This window comes from Ixodes scapularis, unplaced genomic scaffold, assembly GCF_016920785.2.
Source record: "Ixodes scapularis isolate PalLabHiFi unplaced genomic scaffold, ASM1692078v2 PGA_scaffold2__306_contigs__length_199485367, whole genome shotgun sequence".
Lineage (NCBI taxonomy): Eukaryota > Metazoa > Arthropoda > Arachnida > Ixodida > Ixodidae > Ixodes > Ixodes scapularis.
The window spans coordinates 115822458-115849815 of record NW_024609857.1 but is presented as its reverse complement, the minus strand read 5'-3'; the positions used below and the strand labels follow the sequence as shown (position 1 = coordinate 115849815).

The following is a 27358-nucleotide window of genomic DNA, read 5'->3' as shown; positions in this document are numbered from 1 at the left end:
TTTCTAGTTCACTCTAACAGCACGGCCTATTTTAGACCGCCATATTTGCCCAATAGTGGAGATCCCTATAGGTCTCTGGAGTCGTCAACGGCGCCGCACGCAATGCGATCTGTGATAGATATATGACAAACGACCGCGAGTCACGGGGTCATTTGTGCTTCGTATGGAGCATGGCAGCCAATGAAAAAAAGCAGCTTGGCGCGCGGCATACGAAGTACGAATGCCCTGGTTACTCGCGATTGCAACGCTTTCAAACGTACTCAAACTCTCTCACACACAACTAAGTCCGGAGTCACAAAGCACCACTACAGCTCACCGCGTCAATCGCGCTTTCGATAAACTAAATTCTATCGCGGAACCGACGATTCACAGTTGACTTGCGGCATAAGTAGATGCAAGCTCCCGTAATATAACGCAGGTAGACGGTTCTGGGTAAAATATCCGCCATACATAAATGCCTCTCTATACGGAGCACCGTGTATATGTCTTGTGCTTTCAGGGGCGGTCTGGGAGTGAACTTCGTGTGCAAGCGAGGTATGCTGGCTACAGTGGCCCGCACACCATTCAGCACCGACCAAAGCTGGCTGGTCTCTGCCACGCGTTACAAGGACACCCTCTACTTGTGCAAGTTCAAAAGGGAATATGAAGGACCTTGGGATCCTAAGTATGCAAGGGTCGAGCAGAAGATGAACTTTTGGGGCCACAAGTTTGAACAGTACATGACATCTGGTGGGTATATACTTTTTTCTTTCTCTTTGATATTTTGTTTCTGTTTAAGGTAAACCTTTTTCGGCACATTCATACTTTAGACCCATGTTGTTGTAAAAAAAACCATCTCCAAACTCCGGTCTAAAAACAGGCTTTTCGTGCAAGGCTCGTCAAATTATGAGGCGCTGGAGAAATGCAGCCTTCTGCGTTAAGTCCTTATTTCGAACTCTTTTTGTTCGCCTTCCGCCCATTGAAAAGCATGCGGCAAGGGCCTTAGAACGCACCTGGTATCGCTGCGCCGCAGCGTTCTTCCGCAACATAAAGTTCGTCTGCTTTCCTCGCCGTCACCATGGCAACGAACGCCGAATGAATAGAAGCACGCACGGTACCGCCGCGTGAAGCCAGCAACAGCTGACGCCATTTTACGAACGCCGTCTGGTAGCCAAAGCCGAACGCAGTTTGGCAGATCAACCGCCTCCGCCGGTGCGCCGCTAGCAAAGACGACGAAGCTGAGGCACGCCGGCGGCGAATGGGCGAGCAACAGCACCGCGGGACGACTGCAACGGCGGCATTTATTGGGATCAAAGGCGCGAAATAAACAAGAAAATTTTTTATTTGAATCATAACACGCGATATCCAAGTTTGGGACCACATACCTTTGCTGGGTCTTTCCTGTGAACTTTTTACAGAGACACGGGGTGCCACATTCAAAACACTGCTCCGTTTGCAAAATATGGGGTCCTGAGAAGGGCCATTTAGACCGCTACCAGAACCTATAACTGACGTAACGAGCACTTGACGAGCGGTTGGCGCATAAGTCGTCTTTATGCACGCAGGCGGGCGACGGGCTGAGCGCAGCGGATCACTCGAAGTCACCGGGGCCGTCAGAATCCTCGTCCTCCGCACTATAGGGAAGGTTCCTGTCTGCGTCGGGGCTGTAGATTTTGGCGGCCGCGGCGACGAACGACTGGAATCTATCAGTGTTTCCGCGCGCCTTCTTTCTCCTCCAAAACATGAACTTTGCAAGGTGACCAGTGAAATGGTGGCTCTCGCGCCGTCCAGATGGAAGAGAGTTTTTGACGTGGGCCCAGGTGCCCTCCACCGTATTGGTGTGCGCACCAGTGTTCGGGTCGACAAAGTGCAGCTTTTGGTTAACGGTGAGGTGCGTGAAGCGAGCGTCATCTGCAAGCTTGCGATAGCCAGCCCAACAATCTGTGATTATTCTTGTTCCAGGGCGGACCCACTTGGCTATTAGCCCTAGCAGGGTTTTAGCGTCACGGGTCTCCACGGGAACAAGAAAGCAGCACCCGGTGCCACGCTCCACACCGCCGAAAACCCACTGGCCAGGCCTTAAATACCCGCGATGGTACTTTCGCCGCCCGAACATAGTCTCGTCTAGTTCTACAGTCACGCCTTCGCCGCCAATCATCTCTGAATGCGTAAAGACGGCATTTACCACAATCTCCCGACAAAGGCTCGTCCAATCAGTTATTGTCTTACTTGCGACATCAGTCTCCCGCTGAATGATGGCGCACGGTAGGTTCTGGCACCAGAGGTAGATGATCTTCATGAGTTGGGGAAGCGTCAGGTGCGATCCCTCGAAAAAAAAACCGCTCCGTACCGAGACCTCGCCCCGGCACTAACCTTGACCAGCTTTCTCTTGGGCACCTCACCAGTCATCCATACACCGCATCTCCACGAATACCCATCCGCAGACCTAGCGCAGACTTGCAGCGTCATCGCAGCTTCGCACTCTGGGCACGCACGAGAAGCCAGGAGCAGGCCCATGCCCTGAAGCAAATTAATTGCTTCAAGAGGGTCTTTCATGGCGTCATGAAGACGGCACAAGTTAAACGCCATGGCACTGCGATGCTCGCCCCGGGAAGAATTAAGCGCCGAGGGGGCTAAACGAGCAGAACTGCGCGCTTCTTTGCATTTATTATTTTTATTTGATCCGCCATTTTATACCTCGTGACACCATTCTAACAAACTGATTGGTTAATCGGTCGGGCCATGTCATCGCGTGACAAAACAAACGCCAATCGTATGACCAGAACGGTTGCCACGGTCGGCATCGTTACAAAGAAGAGAACTGTCGGTCCCAACAACAAAATAAAGTAACAAAGTGAATAAAAAAAAAAAAAAGAAGGGAGCCATTCTCGGGCGGCGTGTTCTTTGATGAAAGGTGGTGCTCGTAATGGTTACTTGTTTGTTTTCTTTTTTGTTTCTTTACCCTAGGCGATGCCACGTCCCTCATTTGAAGCTGATTTGTTAATTCAATAACAAACAACGCGTTGAAACGAAGGAGGGAGGGAGTCTTGGGCGTCAGAATTCTTGAAAAGAAAAGTAAGAGTGCACAATATATACCGTACTGCAAGACCGTTATGCTCTGCACTCGGCGAGGCCTCATGACGCCGCCGCCGACCGTTAGGTTATTTATTTTGTTTCTTTAGACTTTTATCGCGACCACTACTCCACCGTGCCTCAGATTTTCCAGTGAAGGTCCGGCAGTTTTCAATAATTATTACTATTGTCGTCTGAAGGGCACTCTTTCTATGCTGCTTCGTCTTCGTTCCTGACGCCATAAAAATATGGGCGGGAAAAGTTTGCCCCACGTATAAAAAAAAAAAGTTTAGTTCAAGGTCGGATTGGTTTGTGGATACAATTAGTCCAATAATTAATTAGCCCAATTATTTATATTTGTTATTAGCATCTTTTGTGTGCATGTCGGAAATACAGCACCCAACGATAAGACATCAGAAGAACGCTGCAAGTGCTGGACCGTAGACCATTTACTCTCACCAAAATCCAGGGCCGGAGAGCACATGGAGGTATTAGTGTATCGTTTTGAAAGCGCTACAAAAACACGTCGGGGACACTGAACTTCTAGACCAACTTTGAGTGCGTGAGCGTGTGATGTGTGTGTATGCCATTCTTTATTTTTAGATTGTAGGCGCGAAAAATCCCCACGGACTAGGGCCTAAGTAATGCAGAGTCTAGGCCAACATCTGGGTGCTGCTACTCATTCCCTACTAAGTGTGGATTTTTCGCGCCTATAATCTAAAAAGAAAGAATATTTTTATGGCGTCAGGAACGAAGCAGCATAGAAAGAGTGCCCTTCAGACGACAATAGTAATAATTATTAAAAACTGCCGGACCTTCGCTGGAAAATCTGAGGCACGGTGGAGTAGTGGTCGCGATAAAAGTCTAAAGAAACAAAGTAAATAGCCTAACGGTCGGCGGCGGCGTCATGAGGCCTCGCCGAGTGCATAGTATAACGGTCTTGCAGTACGGTATATATTGTGCATTCTTACTTTTCTTTTCAAGAATTCTGACGTCCAAGACTCCCTCCCTCCTTCGTTTCAACGCGTTGTTTGTTATTGAATTAACAAATCAGCTTCAAATAACGGTCGTGGCATCCTCTAGGGTAAAGAAACAAAGAAGAAAACAAACAAGTAACCATTACGAGCACCACCTTTCATCAAAGAACACGCCGCCCGAGAATGGCTCCCCTCTTTTTTTTTTTTATTCACTTTGTTACTTTATTTTGTTGTTGGGACCGATAGTTGTCTTCTTTGTAAAGATGCCGACCGTGGCAACCGTTCTGGTCATACGATTGGCGTTTGTTTTGTCACGCGATGACATGGCCCGACCGATTAACCAATCAGTTTGTTAGAATGGTGTCACGAGGTATAAAAAGGCGGATCAAATAAAAATAATAAATGCAAAGAAGCGCGCAGTTCTGCTCGTTTAGCCCCCTCGGCGCTTTATTCTTCCAGGGGCGAGCATCGCAGAGCCATGGCGTTTAACTTGTGCCGTCTTCATGACGCCATGAAAGACCCTCTTGAAGCAATTAATTTGCTTCAGGGCATGGGCCTGCTCCTGGCTTTTCGTGCGTGCCCAGAGTGCGAAGCTGGGATGACGCTGCAAGTCCGCGCAAGATCTGCGGATGGGTATTCTTGGAGATGCGGTGTATGGATGACTCGTGAGGTGCCCAAGAGGAAGCCGGTGAAGGTTCAGTGCCGGGGCGAGTTCTCGCTACGGAGCGATTTTTTTTTCGAGGGATCGCACCTGACGCTTCCCCAACTCATGAAGATCATCTACCTCTGCTGCCAGAACCTACCGTGCGCCACCATTCAGCGGGAGACTGATGTCGCAAGTAAGACAATAACTGATTGGACGAGCCTTTGTCGGGAGATTGTGGTAAATGCCGTCTTTACGCATTCAGAGATGATCGGCGGCGAAGGCATGACTGTAGAACTAGACGAGACTATGTTCGGGCGGCGAAAGTACCATCGCGGGTATTTAAGGCCTGGCCAGTGGGTTTTCGGCGGTGTGGAGCGTGGCACCGGGTGCTGCTTTCTTGTTCCCGTGGAGACCCGTGACGCTAAAACCCTGCTAGGGCTAATAGCCAAGTGGGTCCGCCCTGGAACAAGAATAATCACAGATTGTTGGGCTGGCTATCGCAAGCTTGCAGATGACGCTCGCTTCACGCACCTCACCGTTAACCACAAGCTGCACTTTGTCGACCCGAACACTGGTGCGCACACCAATACGGTGGAGGGCACCTGGGCCCACGTCAAAAACTCTATTCCATCTGGACGGCGCGAGAGCCACCATTTTACTGGTCCCCTTGCAAAGTTCATGTTTTGGAGGAGAGAGAAGGCGCGCGGAAACACTGATAGATTCCAGTCGTTTGTCGCCGCGGCCGCCAAAATCTACAGCCCCGACGCAGACAGGAACCTTCCCTATAGTGCGGAGGACGAGGATTCTGACGGCCCCGGTGACTTCGAGTGATCCGCTGCGCTGAGCCCGTCGCCCGTCTGCGTGCATGAAGACGACTTATGCGCCAACCGCTCGTCAAGTGCTCGTTACGTCAGTTATAGGTTCTGGTAGCGGTCTAAACGGCCCTTCTCAGGGCCCCCATATTTTGCAAACGGAGCCGTGTTTTGAATGTGGCACCCCGTGTCTCTGTAAAAAGGCACGAGCCCTCGCGGCCGTGCACGCGAGGGCTCGTGCCGTCTTGTGCTCTACACGCGAAGAGCTCTAGCGGGGTTGTCGCACGTGCAAAAAGAGTAAAGTTCTCTCGATGCATTGCGGCAGCGGTGGCGTAGTAAAACTGGCTGGTGAGATCGGTCTATTACCGATGCATATGGGTTCCATGAAGCAGTGTGCATGAAGGTCTAAAATAATACGTAAAACAATTTATAACAACCATTCGAGTCCTCTCAAAAGGGGTCTTTTTTATTTGTGTCTTAGTAATAAATATTTACTTATGTTTATCCGGAGGATCCCAATAACACATTAAAGGGTTTTAGTAGGCCGTACGCTGCGGAGAGTCGGCCTTGTGGGCACGTGCTTAATCCATGCTTCGAAGGGTCGACACGAGTTCCCGCTAGCAAAGCTTAAAGGCCCGTTCACACTGAAGGCTCGTTCACACAGACCTAGGGTGCCTCAATGAGAGCGCACATGAAGGCACCCTACACAGACCCGTTTTCTTACGTTACGTTACGAAAAGTCACCGGGAAATTTGTGCTTCGTATTAAGCGAGGCTACCAATTCAAGGAGATAGCCTGGGACGCGACATTAAAGACGGATGTTTCTGTGACGACGAGTTAGGACGGTCAGTTACCGTGGCAACCGAGGACACAAGGCTCGTCGTAACGTAACGTAAGAAGTTGAGCTCGGGTCAACTTTTCACACAGCACCGTTTTTCTTACGTTACGTCTAAGTCACCGAAACATTCGTGTCTCGAATGTCGCGTGCTAGTCTATCTCCTTGAATTGGTAGCCACGCTTAATACGAAGCGCAGATTTCCCGGTTACATTTCGTAACGTAACGTAACAAAACGGGTCTGTATGAACAAGCCTTTAGCTGTAAAATATGGTTTACTAAAGGTATGCACTCATTTGGACAAGAAAATATACAAGGAGTGACCCATGTTTTGAAGAAATATTGAGCCCTTGGCCGAACCGCAAAACGCAAAACTCGGTTTTCTGGAGGCAAGACAATCCTCTTATCGCACCCTCCCATAAATTGCGGGGGGAGCCATGTTGGGGAAAGATAAAAGAAGGAGATTATATATGAAAGGACGAGACGGGCCGAAGTGGAAAGCTCGAAGAGTACGTCCGCCGCGCTTAGGAATATTTGAGACTCTTTAAAAGACGGTGGACTCTTGAACAGCTCTTAGGTGGTAAGGCGCTTGTCCACCTATGATCGTGCGTGTTCATGAGTGAGCGTGACAGTGTGCAACGTGTCGTATGTAAGAAGCGATGATTATATGTTCGTGACACTGGATAAACCCAGAAGTCTTCTGTGGCGAAGAATAACTCATACAAAATACCTATTTTCTGGTCTGCCCCTTCGGGCTTTTGTGATACTGTATAGTATACCTACCCCATTTGTGTTTGTGCTGCTGTGACTGTGTTCAAATTTCTGATCCCCACTTTTGTTCCTTTTAGAGCGCAGCTCTTAGGGGCCCGTTCCCTGCTTGAGCGGCGTCGGCGTCGGCGTAACCAAGGTCACCCCAAGGTCACGCGACACCCCAAGGTCATCCCAAGGTCACGTGGCCCCCAGGTCACCCCAAGGTCACGTGACACCCAAAGTCACGTGACCCCCGAGGTCACGTGACCACTCCCCAGGGTCACGTGACCCCCCAAGCGAGGTCACGTGACCTCCCCGATGACGTCATCGTCACTGATGACGTCACCGGCATCCACATCGTCATCGTCATCATCACTGATGACGTCATCAGTGACGTCACTGATGACCTCACCGGCATCCGCATCGTCAACATCATTGATGACGTCATCAGTTACGTCACTGATGATGTCACCGGCATCCGCATTGTCATCGTCATTATCACGGATTACATCATCAGTGACGTCACTGATGACGTCACCGACATCCGCATCGTCAACGTCATCCTCGCTGATGACGTCATCGGAGTCCGCATCGTCATCGTCACTGATGACATCAGTTACGTCACTGATGACCTCACCGGCATCCGCATCGTCATCGTCATCATCACGGATGACGTCACCAGTGACGTCACTGATGACATCATCGGCATCGTCACGTGACCCCCCCAGGTCACTTCACCCCCCCCCCCCCAGTACCCTTCCCTCCTCCTCCTCAAGAGCTGCGCTCTAATTCGGTGTTACAGGGAGTTGTAAACGGCTTTCACTTTTTAGAGCGCAGCTCTTAGGGGCCCGTTTCCGGCTTGAGCGGCGTCGCCGTCGGCGTCGGCGTCGCCGTCGCCGTCGGCGTCGGCGTAACCGCGCGGTGCATCATGGGAAATGTCCCATAATGCACCGCGCGAGCCCCCCACCGGGGTCACGTGACCTCGTGGGGGCACGTGACCCCCCGAGGTCACGTGACCCCCGAAGTCACGTGACTCCCCTGAGGTCACGTGACCCCCTCCTCGAGGTCACGTGACCCCCCGAGGTCACGTGACCCCCGCCGATGTCGCGTGACCCCCCGATGACGTCATCCTCACTGATGACGTCACCGGCATCCACATCGTCATCGTCATCATCACTGATGACGTCACCGGCATCCACATCCTCATCGTCATCATCACTGATGACGTCACCGGCATCCACATCGTCATCATCACTGATGACGTCACCGGTATCCGCATCGTCATCGTCATCATCACTGATGACGTCACCGGCATCCACATCGTCATCGTCATCATCACTGATGACGTCACCGGCATCCACATCATCATCGTCATCATCACTGATGACGTCACCGGCATCCACATCGTCATCGTCATCATCACTGATGACGTCACCGGCATCCACATCGTCATCATCACTGATGACGTCACCGGCATCCGCATCGTCATCGTCATCATCACTGATGACGTCACCGGCATCCACATCGTCATCGTCATCATCACTGATGACGTCACCGGCATCCACATCGTCATCATCATTGATGACGTCACCGGCATCCGCATCGTCATCGTCATCATCACTGATGACGTTACCGACATCCGCATCGTCATCGTCATCATCACTGATGACATCATCAGTGACGTCACTGATGTCGTCACCGGCATCCGCATCGTCATCATCACTCATCACTCGCTGATGACGTCATCATCACTGATGACGTCATCAGCGACGTCACTGATGACGTCACCGACATTCGCATCGTCATCGTCATCATTACTGGTGAAGTCATCAGTGACGTCACTAATGACGTCATCGGTACCCGCATCGTCATCGTCAGTGATGACGTCATCAGTGACGTCAGTGATGACATCATCGGCACTGGGGGTCACGTGACCCCCAAGGTCACGTGACCCCCCACTGGTTAGTTTAACCCCCCCCCCAGTGCCCTTCCCTCCTCCTCCTCAAGAGCTGCGCTCTAATTCGGTGTTACAGGGAGTTGTAAGCGGCTTTCATTTTTTTTAGAGCGCAGCTCTTAGGGGCCCGTTTCCGGCTTGAGCGGCGTCGGCGTCGCCGTCGGCGTCGGCGTAACCGCGCGGTGCATTATGGGAAATGTCCCATAATGCACCGCGCGAGCCCCCCACCGGGGTCACGTGACCTCGGGGGGGGGGGGGGGCACGTGACCGCCCCGAGGTCACGTGACCCCGGTGCATAATGGGAAATGTCCCATAATGCACCGCGCGAGCCCCCCACCGGGGTCACGTGACCTCGTGGGGGGCACGTGACCCCCCGAGGTCATGTGACCCCCCGAAGTCACGTGACTCCCCTGAGGTCACGTGACCCCCGCCGATGTCGCGTGACCCCCAATGACGTCATCGTCACTGATGACGTCACCGGCATCCACATCGTCATCGTCATCATCACTGATGACGTCACCGACATCCACATCGTCATCGTCATCATCACTGATGACGTCACCGGCATCCGCATCGTCATAGTCATCATCACTGATGACGTTACCGACATCCGCATCGTCATCGTCATCATCACTGATGACGTCATCAGTGACGTCACTGATGTCGTCGCCGGCATCCACATCGTCATCGTCACTGATGACGTCACCGGCATCCGCATCGTCATCGTCAGCATCACTGATGACGTCACCGGCATCCGCATCGTCATCGTCATCATCACTGATGACGTTACCGACATCCGCATCGTCATCGTCATCATCACTGATGACGTCATCAGCGACGTCACTGATGACGTCACCGACATTCGCATTGTCATCGTCATCATCACTGGTGAAGTCATCAGTGACGTCATTAATGACGTCATCGGTACCCGCATCGTCATCGTCAATGATGACGTCATCAGTGACCTCAGCGGTGACATCATCGGCATTGGGGGTCACGTGACCGCCCCCTGGTTAGTTTAACCCTCCCCCCAGTGCCCTTCCCTCCTCCTCCTCAAGGGCTGCGCTCTAATTCGGCGTTACAGGGAGTTGTAAGCAGCTTTCACTTTTTAGAGCGCAGCTCTTAGGGGCCCGTTCCCGGCTTGAGCGGCGTCGGCGTCGGCGTCGGCGTCGGCGTCGCCGTCGGCGTCGGCGTAACCGCAACCCTCGTAAACCTCGTGAGGGTTACGAGGGTTAGGAGGGTTAATCTCATGAGGGTTACCCTCACGAGGATCACGAGGGCCACGAGGGTTACTTACCCTCGTAACCCTCACGAGGGTTACGAGGGTTCATTACCCTCAAAAGGGTTACCTTCACGAGGGTTACCCTCACAAGGGTTACTAACCCTCGTGAGGGTTACGAGGGTAAGTAACCCTCGCGAGGGTAACCCTCGTGAAGGTAACCCTTTTGAGGGTAACTAACCCTCGTAACCCTCGTGAGGGTTACGAGGGTAAGTAACCCTCAAAAGGGTTACCTTCACGAGGGTTACCCTCACGAGGGTTACGAGGGTCAGTAACCCTCAAAAGGGTTACCTTCACGAGGGTTACCCTCACGAGGGTCACGAGGGTTATGAGAGTTACCCTCACGAGGGTCACGAGAGTTACCCTCACGAGGGTCACGAGAGTTACCCTCACGAGGGTTACTAGGGTTACCCTCACGAGGGTCACGATGGTTACCCAGGTCACGTGACCCCCCGGGGTCACGTGACCTGGGGATATCCCCGAGGTCATGTGACCCCCCCGTTGACGTCATAGCCACTGATGACGTCATCAGTGACGTCACTGATGACGTCACCGGCATCCGCATCGTCATCATCACTGATAACGTCATCGGCATCGTCACGTGGCACCAGGTCACGTGACCCCGCCGACGTCACGTCACGCCCCAAGGTCACGTGACTCCCACAAGGTCACGTGACTCCCCCAAGGTCACGTGACCCCCCGCCCCCCCAGGTCACTTGACCCACCCCCCAGTACCCTTCCCTCCTTCTCCTCAAGAGCTGCGCTCTAATTCGGCGTTACAGGGAGTTGTAAACGGCTTTCATTTTTTTGTTAGCATTCCTCCGTACCTCGTGTACCATAAATATGCTTACTATTTCTTCTCACTTTCAAGTTGTGTAGTAGCCGGCGCCAGTTTTAACACTGCCAAACTCTCAACAATCAGCATTTACTATCTTTCTCGATATCTCTCTTTCTTTCCATAGAAACGAGAGATAACCACCGACCCTGCCGCGTCTCGCCATTGGCTAAATTACCTGCCTACCGCGTAACGATCGTGGGAGCAAAGACGAGCAATGTACACTTCTCAAAAATGCGCTCCCTCCAGTCTTGGCTGCGAGATATCTTGGTGATCAAAAAAACTTCGCCGACTTTGCTTAACAAGACTAACAATTTAATCAAAAGTTTCGTCTCCCATGCGGGAAACATCATCAGTAAAACCTACAAGCAGGAATTCCTGCTTGTAGGTTTCACTGATGATGTTTCCCACATGGGAGACGAAACGTTTGATTAAATTGTTAATCTTGTTAAGTAAAGTCGGCGCAGTTTCTTTGATCATTAGGATTCCCGGCTTTTGGAACACTTTTGCAGATATTTTGGTGGCGCCCTCCTATGGTGTCCTCTCGTGACGTCATTACCTCGCGAACAACAAGTTCGATTGTGTTTCTAATTAGATTGGTGGAAGCTTGGAATCATTCCTCTCTCAAAGCAACGCTGCAAACACCGCCAAAATTAAGGTTCTTACATTAGACTTATTTCCGTCGAAGAGAAATCCTTTGCTGACGTCACCATGAGCATTCGGCCAATCGTGGCAGGCCGACCACAGCGACGCCATCGATCGCTCGCGTCGCCAATTGGATACGTGAGCGATCGAAAGCGTCGCTGTGGTCGGCCCACCACAATTGGCCGAATGCTCACGGTGACGTCAGCAAAAGGATTTCTCTTCGACGGAAATAAGAGGAATGTAAGAACTTCAATTATGACAGTGTTGGCAGTGTTGCTTTGAGAGCGCTATGATTTCAGGCTTCCACCATGCCCATCACAAACACCATCGAAATTATTGTTCACAAGGTAATGACGTCACAAAAGGTAACCGAACGAGAGCGCCACCGAAACATCTCGCCGCTAATAGCTGCTCCGAGGCCGCCATAGTATGGGCAGGCATTTTAATTATCATCTTGCATCAGACACGAGCACTTCGTTATCATGAGCTTCGCTCCTCCGAAGCAGTGCCCAGAATATGACGGCCGTCGGTGTTGCTTAATAGACTTTTAAACATAGATTTTTGCGAGCCTGTCAGTTTTTCACTTCTCCTTCCTCTCAAAATGCCTATGCTGGTGAGCGCGTGTAGATAGCTTGAACGGTTTTCAGGGTCCGTGAGTGCCTTGTACCCACGGACCCTGAAGCCCACTTTGCAACAATCAAAGAACGCCTTACCACCTACACGAATGCTGTTTTTTTTTTTTGATCGTTTTGGTAATGTTTCCTTCGACGACCCGCCATGTCACTTCCCTTTGAATTGTGAAAATATTTCTAACTTGACATCGTCGGCAGATCGGCCAGGCGCAGCTCCTGACACCAACGGCCCCCTGCGCACCGGCGACCAGTTCTACATTGTGCTGAAAGGGAGGTTGGAGTCCCACTCGCTACTCTTCTCGGCTGAAGTGGACGCCATTGACAACGATGTGCCGCAAGAGCCCGGGTCCACTGCCGCTTACGTCGAGTTCAAGACCTCCAGAATCTTAACTCATCCGAACCAGGAACGCAACTTCTTCGGGTAGCAGGCCGTTTTTTCCCAGAAGCTCACCGCGGTCAAAATTCCGTTTCAAGTATTAGAATGTGTTTAGGGTAACAGTCACTAGAAGACAAGGCCACCGCATGACATCACTGTTAGTGAATGTCCGACCTGCCCCCAAGCGGCAAAGACGCTGAAGTTGGACTAGTGTCGCCGCGAAGTGGCAGACGAACGCGTCTGCCACCTTTCTGCGTCTTTTGCCGCGAATTGGGTTCTCGCCGCGTCTCTCGCTGCGAAGTTCGACGAGAGTCATTGCGAAGTGGTACACTCGAAGCGTCTGCCACTTCGCAGCGTCTCAAAACAAGCGTCGCGTTTGTTGCGTGACGCTGCAGCGAGACGCGCTGGCGCAATATTGGCCGGTGACGCTGCTGACACAAGCTAGGCAACGCTGCGTCTATCCACTAAGGATGACGGTTTGGGGGGAGCAGAACTTATCTTCAAGGCGGTATTGTGACAGGCGTATCCCATCCCTTCTGTGAGGTGTGGAGTTGTGCCACTTTCTTTTTTTACAGCGATAGCTACTACGGGCCCTTCCCCCAACTTGAAATGAGGATGTCCGGCGTCCGCCGCGTTATCAGGTGTCCCTAATCTCGCGTGACACCATGACATCATGACGTCCTGTGACGTCATAATATCATCTGAGGACACAGTGTCAAGTGTCGTCACGGTTTCATGGGACGTCAAAAACGTGCTAGTATCATAGCTCATCCGAACCAGGAGCCCAAGTTCATCCGGCGGCGGCAGACCTTTTTCTCCTACGAACTCACCGCGCTCAAAATTCAGTTCAGGGGTAAATCATTATTTTTTTAACACAGGGTTACTTTTATTAGTCAAAGTTCATAGAAAAACTGACACTTTTATCTATGATGTTATTCGTGAGAGTATACACAGCCTGTAAAGTCATATACAAAGTACGTACGCCCACAGGTCTCATTTAGAACGAAGCTGCGGCGAAGCTATTCTTAGCCGGGTGTCCCTTCAACTGAACTAAGCGGCGTAGGCTCTCGCCGAGCATTATGGAAACAGCAGGGGCGTAGAACGGCTGCGTAGGAAAGCAAGCATAAGGTCACATTCCGTAAAACGTACCTAATAAAATGAGACGAGCTTGATCATTTTGACAAAAACCGGGGTGCACGGAATGTGTTCAACGCAAACCTCACACTTTGTGTGTAGTTTTCGAGTGATGCTGATGTGTGCATAATAAACCCCACGTTTTTTATTTTTGTCTGTTTTTTTGTAAGCGTAGTGAACTTTGTGTAGTTTTATTTTACTACCAATACACCCTGCGTCCTTTTAAACTGCTAATACGCATTTCGTGATATGTAAAGTATACATGCTGTGTATTCCTGAGTAGACATACACCTTTCATGACCGAATACGACCGATTTATTGTGTCTACTAGGCATAACTGGGAAACTACGTTACTGGGCTAAATAGGGAATATTCAGGTACAAAATAAAATAGCGCAAAAAGAGACAGGCACAAGAGAGTAGAGAGGACAGGCGCTGTCCTCTCCATTCTTTTAACAATTTATTATTAATATTTATTTATTATTGTTCTGTCCTTGTCTTCTTGCGCTTTTTTTTATTTTGTAGGCGTGACTGGTTCTGATTTCGCCATAACTTGGCTAAAAATAAATTGTTCAAAAGGTGCTCAGTTTTATATCGTTCCCAATAAGGTTTTCCTTCGATTATACTACTCCGATATTAACTTACATTATGTTCAGAATAGATTTTTTTAAGATATAGATTTGACATGAAACTTGTTTTGAACTCAGTTTCAAAAGCGAGACTAATTAAGAGCAATTTGTACCTATAAATCTGTGTTCGTTTGTTTCAGTGAAAACTACATCTTTCGCGCACTCCCGCATTACCAAAGGAATAGATATCGAATGGTCACCCCAATAAACATGATTGTATTGATATTTAAAAAATGTCTAATTATATGGAAGGTAGAAATAAAAATATTTAAATAGTTTAAAGTGCAATCAGAATGTGTGCTGACAGATACGAAAGAAGTTGTTACACGCAATTTGATATCCGTGAGAAAAAAAAAAAACGCGTATAATGTGACTTTCACGAGCAAATTCGGTTCGCCGACACTTGGCCTCATAAATTCACGGGGCATCGGTGGAGCAAGTCCCATTCTGAAATTGGTAGAACGCCGATAACAGCCTATGCCCGTGATTGTTTCAGTAGCACGCGTCTTCTTTCTTTTTCTCCCATTAGGAAGAAGCTCCTGTCTTGCTGGAGCCAGTCTTTCCTGGCAGGCGTTCCTAGGATCGTGTTTGGCTTTCGGACTGCGGATGGCGAGGTGCAATCCGTGGAAGAATTCAGCGTCGAGGAGATGCCCTCTCTCGCCGAGGTGACTTCAATGCGTTGCTTACGTGTTAAATACATTTCCTATCGAACATTCAGTCGTGTGAGTTGCACTGGGACATGCAAACCGACAACAATCTTTTTGTCATGAAACCTGTCTTACAGAGATGGGAGAGCTCCTTCGGCGACGTGATAGGTCTGAATCGCTATTGGAGCTGCCATAAGTCAATTTTGGAGCAGCAAAATGGACCTTTGGAGCATAAGTGCACACTTTATTTTCATTCATACCAATGCCACTATTATGTTAGGAGTAATTTGTCGGCCTTTTCAACTAAAAGACATTGTGTACCTCACCTCTCTCACTTACGTACAACCCTTTTTTAGCATCGCTTGCACAGCAGGGACAGTTTTAAACACATGAGCGTTTGTTGTTTGGAAAAGCACCAGAACAAGAAGATGACTAAAGACGGGAACCATTCATAGCAGGAACTGCTGTGAAGGGTTATTTTCGGTACCGAATCCTACTGAATAAATGTTAAAATACAATAATTTGGAGCACAAAAATTAATTTTCATTTCAAGTTCTAGAGGTTGTAATAAAACTGAAATTTATAATTCAATCAAAATTAAAGCACTTGTTATTTGCTTATGAACGTCAATTACATTTTATATGTAGAACCTTATGACACAAATTGGCATGTCACTGATTAGTATGCCTTCTCAAAAACAATCCTACTGAAATACTTAAGTTTCTTCCCAAACTTCCATTCACTGCTCCTGTCAACTTAGTTATAATTTACTTACACCTAATGTAATAGCAAAACAAAAGTCTTACCATAACAAATAAACCTACAGAAGAGTGCATATAAATATGCTTGCAATACCGGAGTATTCTTACTGAGTTTCGAATTGGAGAAAAGTACGTCCAGGATGTCGCAGTCTATCATATATACAAGCCGTTGTATTATAAATATTGTCGCTTTCGCTTTGGAGTAATGCTTTTCCCTTAGCATTTGGGTGTACTGCGGCGAAACAAGACACGCAAAATCGCGATGGCTATACTCTACAGGTCTTGCTTCTTGGCAGTACAACAGTGAACGGTAAGCAACGCATTCAACGAAACGAAACAGACCACAAACATGGGAATTATGGCGAAACTTCCAAGTACTGTGAGTTTTTTTATAAGAAATGCAGTGAAATAGTACATTATTTGAGGCGATATTTGAAAGTTCTGAAAACTCGAATGAGCCTATTGTAACGACTGGTCGTGTATATTGTTATAAAGATTTTCTCTTTGTATTATTTGCAATATTACAAAGATAAATTAAGGTTTCACACAATGTTGGAGGAAATTTACCACAGTTTGTCAAAATGTGGATGGATATAGCAGGTTAAACACTTTGGCTTTGTTTGGCGCAAATGACGCAGCAATCAGATCAATGACTCTTTCTATAGAGAACGCCGTTTTAAGGTCCTTATCCTACGAGTTAGTCGTACCCACCCGACTCATGTGTACTTGGTCTGTTGTGCGGATGTGAAACTCCGTGAGAACTGTGGAAAAGTGCTGACTGTCCTGCATATTTTATGGCAATGCACGCGTTTAGATTCTCAACGGCAATTCTGCATTACGGAGCTCTTTATAGGTCAGCTTCCATTCTATGCATATTTATTTACCCAGTGACCAATGTTTAGTACCATTCCAGCGTGTTTGTGACTTCAAAAAAAAAATAAAGTTCGCTATTTACAGCAGCTTTTCCCAATATCTGGGGTACATTTGGGATACTTCTAAGATACGTTTGGGGTCTTTAAATGACCTTTGTTTGACATATCGCGCCTTTTGTTGCCCCTGTGCCATCAAACTTTGAATCAATCTGTCAGACATACTGCCGACAGACCGGTCTCACCAGCCAGTTTGGTTATGCCACCGCTGTTGCGATGCGAGGGAATTCTTGACTTTCTGCAAGCGCATCAACCTCTCTGGTGGCCTGAGCGTGCAGAGCCCAAGAAGGCACAAGCCGTCTCATACACTGCAGCCTGCGCACTGTGCGTGAAAGTTATGGCGTCGTCAAAGCATACGCCGAACGCTTAGTGAGATCAGTTTATTCACACGGAGGCCACACAGAGCATGAATGTGTATGATATCTAGAAAAGATTGGCAAGGAGGCCTGAAGGTGTATGATTCGTACTTAAATTTTATTTTACCTCCTACTACTAGGCCTAATGCAGTAGCTTTCTGGTTTCTTTTTTTTTTAAGTAATCCTCTAAGCTGAGTGGGAGTCACATGTTACTTGCTGCCAGAACCAAGCGCCTGCCATTCCCGCACTGCGCATACACGAGTTCTGCTTGTATACATGTGAGAGCACGGCCACGTTGTTCTAGGCGGAGATCTGATTGGTTCTCGTAACACGTACCAGGCAGCATATGGTATTGAGCCAAAATTGGAATTACACATGCAAAAGATGTACCAGTGATGTTCCAGTGGAGCCAATCACTTACCAGTATTGTCTGTCATTTTACAAGTTTCCCAATGATGGCCCAACTTGTTTATCAGCCAACCAATACTAGAACACAGTGTCATAAACTGGGGAATATTGGCCTGTCAGTATTATTGGCTTGCCGACATTGGTAGAACATTGGCATAAAAATGTCCAACGTTGGCCCGTCGGTACTACTGCCTTGTGAACATTGGTTGAACTCTGGCATAAAATGGTCAATGCTGACCTTTCGGTATCATCGGCTTGTCAGCATTGGAAGAACCCTGGCCTAACATGGCAAATGGCCTGTCGGTATAACTGACTTTCCGAATATGGGTAACACTGGCGTGAAATGGTCAATTTCGGCGTCACTGTAACATTGGATGGTCAACATTGGAAGTAGGTTATGAAAGGCTGGTAAATATTGGGCAGTCATAGCCACTGGCCAGTATTTCTTTGTTTTTTTTTAAAATTAAGATTAGAAGAACACTGCGTGCTTTCACCTCGCTTTCTGTATTGGAATTAGTGGGCCTTTTCTGCGGATTCTCACAAATCTGGAATAGGTCACCTCCGATTGTTTTGTGAACTGCTATCAACACCACATGCAGATCATTCATGTAGCTTTGAATGGCTAAACATTTTAATTTGTTTTGGAGCCTGAAGACTGGAGCGAGGAGTGGGCACTACTTGTTTACCTCGGAGTGACACCACTACGGACATATTTTAAAAAGTGCACATTGCTCTCAAAATTCGTTCATTTTTAACGAATAAATTTTGGCACAGTATTTAAAAAAGAAGTCTCCTGGCGGAGTCAGAGTGGCGGCCCGTGTTGCGTTAAAAGACCTGGGTCCTTGCAGCTTTCGCACCTTAAACCCCTAAACAGCATTTTACAGCTTGAGCATTTATACAGAGCCAAAATCAGTCTCACCGTGTGACTAACCAAGAATTGGTGTTTCAGTCAATTCAATAGAATTGCGAAGGCAAAGAGCAGCTGTTAAGAATACACAAAACGACCAGTCGTTCGTACCTCTAAAATATAAGACTTCAAATTAGATGCAAGCAGTTATCGTTTACTGTCAGTCATAGTTGAACAACTCATTGTTCTAAATATTCATCAGTAAAAACTGGGACAGCGAAAGAACAGCCCGGTCGAGTTAGCAAGCGCCAAAAAAACACAGTTCGTTATCGAACAGACACATCGAAGAAAAACAACTATAACTACCAGGACATTCTGTTAAGGCATAGTACCTAAAAAAAAAAAAAAGAAACACTATTTGAACAAAAGAAAAATTCCGGGAGCATAAACATACTTTATTTCACGGAGTCTGTTTGAATAAAAAAAAGAAAGGAAAAAAAAAAGTGTTAAGCACAACACGTTTTGCCGATGCCACAGTCATTACTTGATCCGAATATCTGCCTCTACTTTTCTAAATTTCAGTTACTCAAAAGGGGCAGCACTTTAGAATTTTAAGAAAGCGTAATGCAGTAGTGCAGTATAGTATGCAATGCATCATGCATGAAGTTATTTGCTATAGCCATCGATAACTTAAGAAAAGCAGAGCGTGTCTTTTTACTTTACGCTTTTTTTGTTTTTGAATCATTGCTCGATATTCCGATACAAATAATTCCGCAATTCCATTGGCTAGAGAGCGATAATAAAATACTCGGAACTTGAAACACCTTGCGTATACCGGAGTTGGCGGAGTTGGCGGCGCACACGGCTCCCACGCGCGGATAAGCCAGTTTCGAATCCTATCGCTTGTTTTCATATTACGATTTGCTGCTTTACTGGGAAGATCCAGAATATCCTCGACAGTCATGATGCCTTCTAACTGATAACCATCCACGAATTTAGAACATCTATAAAAGCAACCAAAGTGCACTGCATTCAGCCAGTCTTTTGCCAGCGTTCCATCTTTCTAATAAACCGACATAAACAGCCGCGACGCCAGATATGGTGTTTTTTTCTTGGCACGAGCTCGCCAGATTAAAAATTTAGTTATCTCGGCTATGTATCGTTTTGTCACTTGTCACCCCTGACAAAAGTATATTATGCTCACCCAAACATTCTCAGCGACACCGCACTCGAGGTTCTGACAACTGACCAATAACTGAACAGCTGCTCCTCTTGCCTTTTTGCAGGGCCAGTGGTCGGACATGGTCTGCCTGAGCTTTCTCGACAAAATGCTGTCATTTGTAAAGGAGTGCGTGACCGAAGACGACCCAAAGTAAGTCGGTACAAGACAAAGGGAATGATTACGAAATCCATCGCTATCTCTCTCTCTCTCTCTTATAATATTCTTTTCGATTGGTGTGCGGCGTTTGTGCGACAGAGTCGTTTCTCAGTATCTTCAAATCAGGCTGCGAACCTTAGGATCCTCGGCTAAACGCGGTCGAGAATCGCTCAATTTTTGCACCAGCGACCACACGTTCACGCAGGTGGTTACTCAGGATACCCTAGGGTGCCTTCATGTGCGCTTTGCTTAGGGTGGTGGCATCTCGCCATTTTATCCCACATGTTTATTATTATTTTTTGTTCAAAAGCGCGTGAAAGAGCGTGGCCCTGCACGCGTTTGTGGCGTTGACTGTGCTACGGCGACATTTTGTTTTCGTTGATTTCTTTGTATTTTCCCCGTGAGCGCGCGCTGTCGGCATCGGGTACTACAAAGGGTGGCATCACCCTAAACAGAAGGACATTGAAGCACCCTAGGATACCCTAGTGATAACCGCAGGTGTTACCTAAAATTTATCTATTTAGCTTGATTCGTTTCATTTGTATACTATGGTTATTCTCGGTTAGCGTTTTCACCCCCCCCCCCCCCCCCCCTTCCCCTCCGGGCAAATATAACCATCCCTAATAGTTCTTCTCGTATCCGCCGCAGCGATAACGAATTAATTTCTTATATTTTCTTTAACTCGCTTCACAATAACCGCCACAAGGATTTTATGAAAAATTTGTCATAGCTTATTTTGAGAATTCTACAGCAGAGGACATTACCTTCCCGACTGGATCGACTCGTCCCCGACCAGCATATGCGGAGCGCGATTTCGCCTGCTTCTCACGCAGGGGTTGCGATGACGTCAGAACGCTGAGCTGTGATTGGATCCGATTGGAAGGATAGTGGGTAGACCTGAAGGCAGCTAGCATGGAGGTCTACCCACTATCCTTCCAATCGGAGCCAATCAGAGCTCGGCGTTCTGACGTCACTGCAACCCCTGCACGAGAAGCAGACCAACTTGCGCTCCGTACGCTCTAAAAAACGTTTGTGCCTCTACTTCCACGCATAACACTCGGAGAGCCAATCAGCGCAACTTATGAAGCAGCTTAGCGAATGACAATGCCGAGACATATGTTTGGACCCAAAAACCCAGTCTGAGTTGTGAAATTAAGCAATGCAAGCGTGACGTTTTGCACTGCTTAAAGGAGTGATGCAGCAATTTTTGTGCTTTGCGCAAATACCGCTTAAAACGGATCCCAAACGTTAATGACCTATGAAACACGCGTTCGTTTTTCACCCCACGCAATAGAAGTCCCAGAAAAAAATTAAAAAAAACGAGCAGCGTTCACCCCCTCAACTCGCAGCAGGAACAAGTGGCCACGTGATCTGGACCCGATTATATGCCGCCAATGTTGATCATTGCCACGCGCTGGGGTTGGCAAAGCGCAGGACACGCGCTGAGTTCCAGACATTGTTATGGCTCGGCTGTTGTCGTCGTTGCGGCGATTGGACACGGGTCACTACCCGAATGCTTCTCGAGCTAGCAATTATCAGGAGCCCAAGTCGAGTGCCCACGCAATGCTCGGGTCCAATCTATGAACTGCATTCAAATATCGTCACTTGGGTGTACTACGATCCCCACGTTACGTCATCAAATTTTGCAAAGGAGAGATTGAATGAAAATGATCGCTTTTGTCCTTGAAATTACACCGCAACAAACGAGTTTCTTGGCCAGTGGCGTTGCGTGTGAGTACCCTTCAGTCCCAGGTGTGCCAGTGAGCTCGTGTCAAGTGAAAACCATTCCAGTTGAATATCGTTGCACCGCTCCTTTAATGTCACAACTCAGACTGCGTTTTTTGATCCAAACATGTGTTTCCGCATCGTCATTCGCTGAACTACCTCCGTAAGTTGCGGTGATTGGCTCTCCGAGTGTTGTGCGGGAAAGCAGACGCACGGGCTTTTTTTTAGAGTGTATTGCACGGCTGGCTACTCCGACAGCTCAAGAAAGGCAGGGTGTGGCTAGTGGCCGAGCATCTTCTTATCGCTCCACAACCAACCAGGTTGTGTCATTAGCCGAGAATGTCGAAGAACGAATGGCGAAGCCACAGGCGTGAGCACAACAAGCGACAGCCCAGGTTTGTTAAGCTGTCGGGGAGTACGCGGAGAGCAAGCCGTCTTTTTCTTGCGCAGGAATTGCGGTAACGTCAGAACGACACCGAGGTCTGATTGGCTTTGATTAAAACGATAGCGGGCAGACCTTAAAGGTTAGGTGTCTTGAGATCTAGCCATTTTTCTAGAGCGCAGCATTAGGCGCTTGTTTCCGGCTTGAGCGGCGTCGGCGCCGGCGTCGGCGTAACCGCGCGGTGTATTATGGGGAACGTCCCATAATGCACCGCGCCGAAACGTCGCGTGACGTTTCGGTGTGAGTGACGTCACCGTGCCGAAACGTACCCGTGACGACGCGCGTTTCACGCGTGAAAGAAGGAGGAGGGGAGGAGGAGTGGGTACGGATGAGGAAGAGGGACATACCCTCTCCTAAGTACCCTCCCCTCCTCCTCAAGAGCTGCGCTCTAAATCGGCGCTACAGGAAGTTGTAAACGTCTTTCATATTTTTTTTTATCAGCCAATAAGAGCTTGGCGCTCTGACGTCATCGCAACCCCTGTGCAAGAACCAGACGAACTTGTACTCCGCATAGACTTTTAGAGGCCCTTGCCTTTGTTGGTTGGCTCTACACTTTGTTTCAGCTAAAATCTGGCCCACGCTACGAGGTAATGGAACTGATCAAGCATCGTGAAAACTAGGGCGTCACTATGCGTTTTCTGCTTATGATTGCTTCAGCGAGGATAGAACACGTACGGAAACCTGACGAACACCATAATGAAGCGATTTTGACGCTGTCTGATTGGTCCCATCAGCTCGTAGCGTTGGCTGCGTCTGGACTTAAAGGTAAAACCAAGTATAGGAAACATTTCTTCAAATCCACCCAGCCTTCATTGACGCTTCACCCGGATTTAACTTTCCTCCATGTCTTTATTTTTCTTTTTAGTCTTGTTCTACCACATTTCACTTGCTCCTCTTTTTTTTCTTTTCTGGAGTGGGGGGTGGGAAGAAAAAACTAGCTTCGGACATATATCTGCTCGTGCATGATCGATAAGGTACGCTTCACCGTTCATCTAGAAGAGTGGTGTCTACTCTTACTCGGAACGTAAAAGAGAAGGAGGCCAGATGAGCTTGCCTAGTCAATCTCGACCTAGCTGTTTCCCGAGCATTCTAGGGGCCCCAATCTGGGCATTTGTCGAAAACGTTGGCGAGAAATCCGGCGGCTATGATTGGCCGGCGCCAAGGTCAAGTGCGGCGTTGTCCAATCATGGCCGCCAGGTTTCTCGTCGACTTTTTTGTTAAGCGTCGAGATTAGGGCCCTAGGTCGCATATTTGAGATGAGGAGCATAGTGGAGAAAGAGCCGAGCGCCGTTTCGCAGGTTCATTTACTCATTTTTTCTCGGGATAGCCAGCTGTTACGCCGAAGGACCGTCGCTTGCTGCTGCCGTCGCCGACACTCGCTGCTCCTTTCTCAACGTCTGTTCTTCTTGTTTTTGTTTCTGGCAGAAGTTCGTCCCTATTAAATCTTTACTTCATTTCGTTTTTTTTCTACCTGATCGTCTGTCATTAGTTACAATATAACCATAAATAATCATTAAGTTTTTTTTTGCCACTCCTTTTTATCCTTTCTTGATTCTCTATCGCACAGATCATCCTTTAGTATATAACTCAGCAACTATATTGTAAAGCATTCCTTCTGATATCCGTCTGGCAGTTGAGCCGCTTGTCAAATATTCATTTGGTTTTACGACTTAAATTTTATTTCATTTCATTTATTTACCCGAAAGGCGTATTTTACTGACGCGTCACGCGAGGGGGTTGAGCGGTAAAATACATTTGTAACAACATGATAACATCATCCATAATTAACGAAGAATAAGTTGCGAAATCAGGTTAACACGTTACACAGAACTCATTTCAACTTTACACAAAACGGAAATAAGGAAAATAGGGCGTACTAAATTATGCACATTCTACTTGGGACACAGACACTCCCACATTTCTTAAAATGACTCATGATATGTGTTAGTAACCAGCTTGCCTGGCAACTCATGCCATTAATTAATCGGCAGTGTGAGGGGAGAAAATGGTAAAGAATTAGTGTGAGGGCGGAATTGCTGAACTGTAGATGAATTATCGGTTTGAAAATGTAGTCTTAAATTAACATTATTATATTACTTTTTTATTTTATTACATTTTATTACAGTTTATCTACTGGTCCATTGGTTGAGCAAATCGCTAAAATAAATGCCTCTAAGCTCTTACATTTTCTCGCTCCGATGGCACCCCGAGTTTGTAAGCGTCTACATGACAATTCTGAGTTCGCATGCGACGGCAAGACGTTGGCGCGATAAGCAACCAATGAACTGGATAAAGCCAGCAGATTTTTCGTGTCAGACTATCATACTATCGTCTTTTTTGTTTCAGCGTGGTGTATCTCTTTACTTATAATCCCAAAGAAGACTCAAGAGTGGTCTGCAAGAAGCTTTCTGATCCAGGCAAATTTCACATCCTAACGTCTTCGTATTTGGATGCCTTCTCTCATTGATTTCGTACTAAAAAAAAAAAGGCTGTTTAAGGAAGTATGGTGGAATAGGGTGTTTTCCCCGACGTCATTTCGTCCACCATGTTGTTATGAGCAATCTGGCGCGTGCAGAGTGCGAGCACTTTTAAGATTCACATCACACCCTCAAATTGGTTATGAACAAAAGTTTAAAGTTCCATCACGCTGACATCTAACGACAAAATGGCGGATCGACGTCACATGAAAGCACCCTGTACTATGTTTCATACTTAGTGCACAGCGCTGTCAAAGCTGCTGGTGCGAGCATGGGGTTTGGTCTCGCAGATCATTTGCGCGCGTTCTTGCGCAAACGAAACAAGAGATAAAGCCACGCACCCGCGCAGGTAGCTTCTACAGCGTTCGATTCTAAATATGAAACGGAGTATAGGAGGTATTCACTGGACGCCATATTTAAGGGCGATGTATAGAGCGCATGTTCAGAACGAGCTCACATTAATAGCCTGCTAAGACCGGCAAGCTTGGGGGTGCTAGATGCACGCTCCAAAAGGACTGCGGAAGCTCGCCGTCAGCACGCGCTCAGCAGCCGCGCAGACAGATATGGCCGCCAGTGAATACTCCCTATGGTAAACATTGTTTCTCGAGACATGTCGTTGGCCAACAATACACCAACAAAATCTGTTTTTCGTAAAGACGGGTCACACTGCTCATACATCATCTGCATACTGATCCAAACGCGAGTCACCGCGAGATCTGTGCTTCGAATGCCTCCTGGCATTGAGTTCAAGGAGAAACTTGGCTCGCGGCATTCGAACCACGGATATTGCGGTGACTCATGTTTGCAGACTGCCTTTTGTATGATGTATAAGAAGAGTGACCCCGGCTTTACTATTGTCATGCTGGACATACAACATCAAATGTCTTTTTTTTCTTCTGATAAGTTTTATACTGTTCAAGTTTCATATGAAGCACTCACCGTGGCTTATTGTATTCAAGGATTTGTTTGTATTGCCTCATGGAAAATGAAAGATCACTTGAATTATTTCCGAGTAGGTTGTATCACCAAAGCCTTAGAGAAATTTTAAATAAAATGCATTTCAAATAAAGAAATGGGTCCTTTTTGGTTCACGCTGTCCACAACGACGGACTTCAGGCTACGAGCGTAAAGTGATAATTAGTGAATTGATTACCTAAATTTACTAATGATAATAATGTATCTATTTTCTAACAAAATGAATGTTGGAGAAGGCAAGGAGATTCAGCTGTCATAAACCGCTTGACTGACTTCAAGCCCCCAGCATACAGCAGCAGTAAAGTGGCGCGTATGAAAAATGTAATATTACAGATTTAACAGTAACCAGGAAAAAATATCGTTGAACTCAGTCAATAAAAATACCTTACACATGTAAAAACGAATAAAAACTTGGACATAACAAGTGGCCGTTGAAATGAGATGATTTGTTTAAGCATCAGATTTCATTAAGGACTTGTCCATATATTACCGATTTTAATATTTCCTGAGGTAAACTGGTTAAGAATGCCCGGAAGAGTGTTTGTTATTGTATGATGTCCCTGTTCTAATCTGGAAATAGTACTTCCCACGATTCTATATGCTTCGTGTGAGATATGAATAAGTTTCTTTTGTTTTTCTTAGTTGGTTAAATTTTTAAGATAGCGCCTTGTTGATGTTTTCTTTATAACTAGAACGTACGCGGTATCTGTACAAATTATAAATTGTCATTGTACAAAGTTGACTAAAACGGATTTCAGTTGAACGTTTAGTTTTGTCATTGCAAATGTTTCTCTGTATTTTTTGTAATATGAATTTGAAAGATTGTGTGAGTAGTTGTGCACCCTAATAGGTGGCCATAATTTATATGCGAGTAAAATAATGATTATGTATTAGTAGCAGACTTGTACCGTACGTATTACAAGTAATCAAATTACTTGTAATCGATTACTTTTTGGAGTAATTTTGTAATCAGTTGATTACTTTTATTAGGCAGTAATCACAAGAGTAATCTGATTACTTTTTGAAGTAATAAAATTACTTGTAACCGTTACAATTTGTCCACGGGACCCCTCCTCCCCCCCCCCCCCCCCCCCCCCCGGGCACACGCCTTTTTTTTATGAAATGACAAAAATAAAATTTGCTTTTTTTTTCAAACGGAAAAAAGATTTTTGCGCAGCTGTAGGAAACGAGGTCAATCTCTTTCTACGTACAGTTTCTGTGGAATGTCAGTTTTTTTTTTGTTTTGTTTTTTCGAGCTGGGGGGTACTGGGAGTGGGAAGCCCCAGGGAAGCCACAGTGAGTGACAAAGGCCATTCAGGGCGAAGTTTAAGGAAGCATAATGTAACTTTGTGACTCCTTCGTTCAAACTAGCCCCCCCCCCACACACACACACACAGAAATAAAAATAAAATAAAAAAGTCATGCTTAGTGTACCTACTCGTAGCCCGTAGGAGAATCAGAACCGAAGAATGCCTAAAGCGGATGCAAAATATAACAAAGGCAGTTGAAATATTTCCGCATTTCCCCTACGTGGTCTTTGTGACAAGCAATGTTTCGAGTTGAGAAGTGGTCAGGGCGACCTCTTCCGCTAATAGATACTACACCTGATCCGTTTCAAATCCTGGAGCTGCTGCTCTTTTGTATAACATGCGAGCTCATCCACATGTGAATAATAAAATGAACGACGCAAACTTTGAGCGACAACCCTTGCTCAAGCTTAACAAGATCTAGAACCCCCTCCGCTCCCATCTCCCTTCCCCCAACACACACGCACACACACACACTGGCGAACGTCCAAATCATTAAACGTCTTCAAACGAATTCTATGCTTGTGTCCGCATTGTGAAGGTGCAACGACC

At 47.2% G+C, this 27358-nt stretch overlaps 1 protein-coding gene and 1 pseudogene across 1 annotated transcript; one reads left to right on the top strand and one right to left on the bottom strand.

Moving 5' to 3' along the window:
• Window positions 1–467: 467 nt before the first annotated feature.
• Window positions 468–25593, top strand: LOC115332825 (decapping and exoribonuclease protein). The gene is made up of 5 exons (XM_042291999.1): window positions 468–729; window positions 12615–12837; window positions 15084–15219; window positions 19789–19874; window positions 24394–25593. The coding sequence occupies exons 1-5, from the start codon at window positions 483–485 to the stop codon at window positions 24512–24514; spliced, it is 813 nt and encodes a 270-aa protein (XP_042147933.1). The 5' UTR covers window positions 468–482; the 3' UTR covers window positions 24515–25593.
• Window positions 24522–25394, bottom strand: LOC121836580 (annotated as a pseudogene).
• Window positions 25594–27358: the final 1765 nt, after the last annotated feature.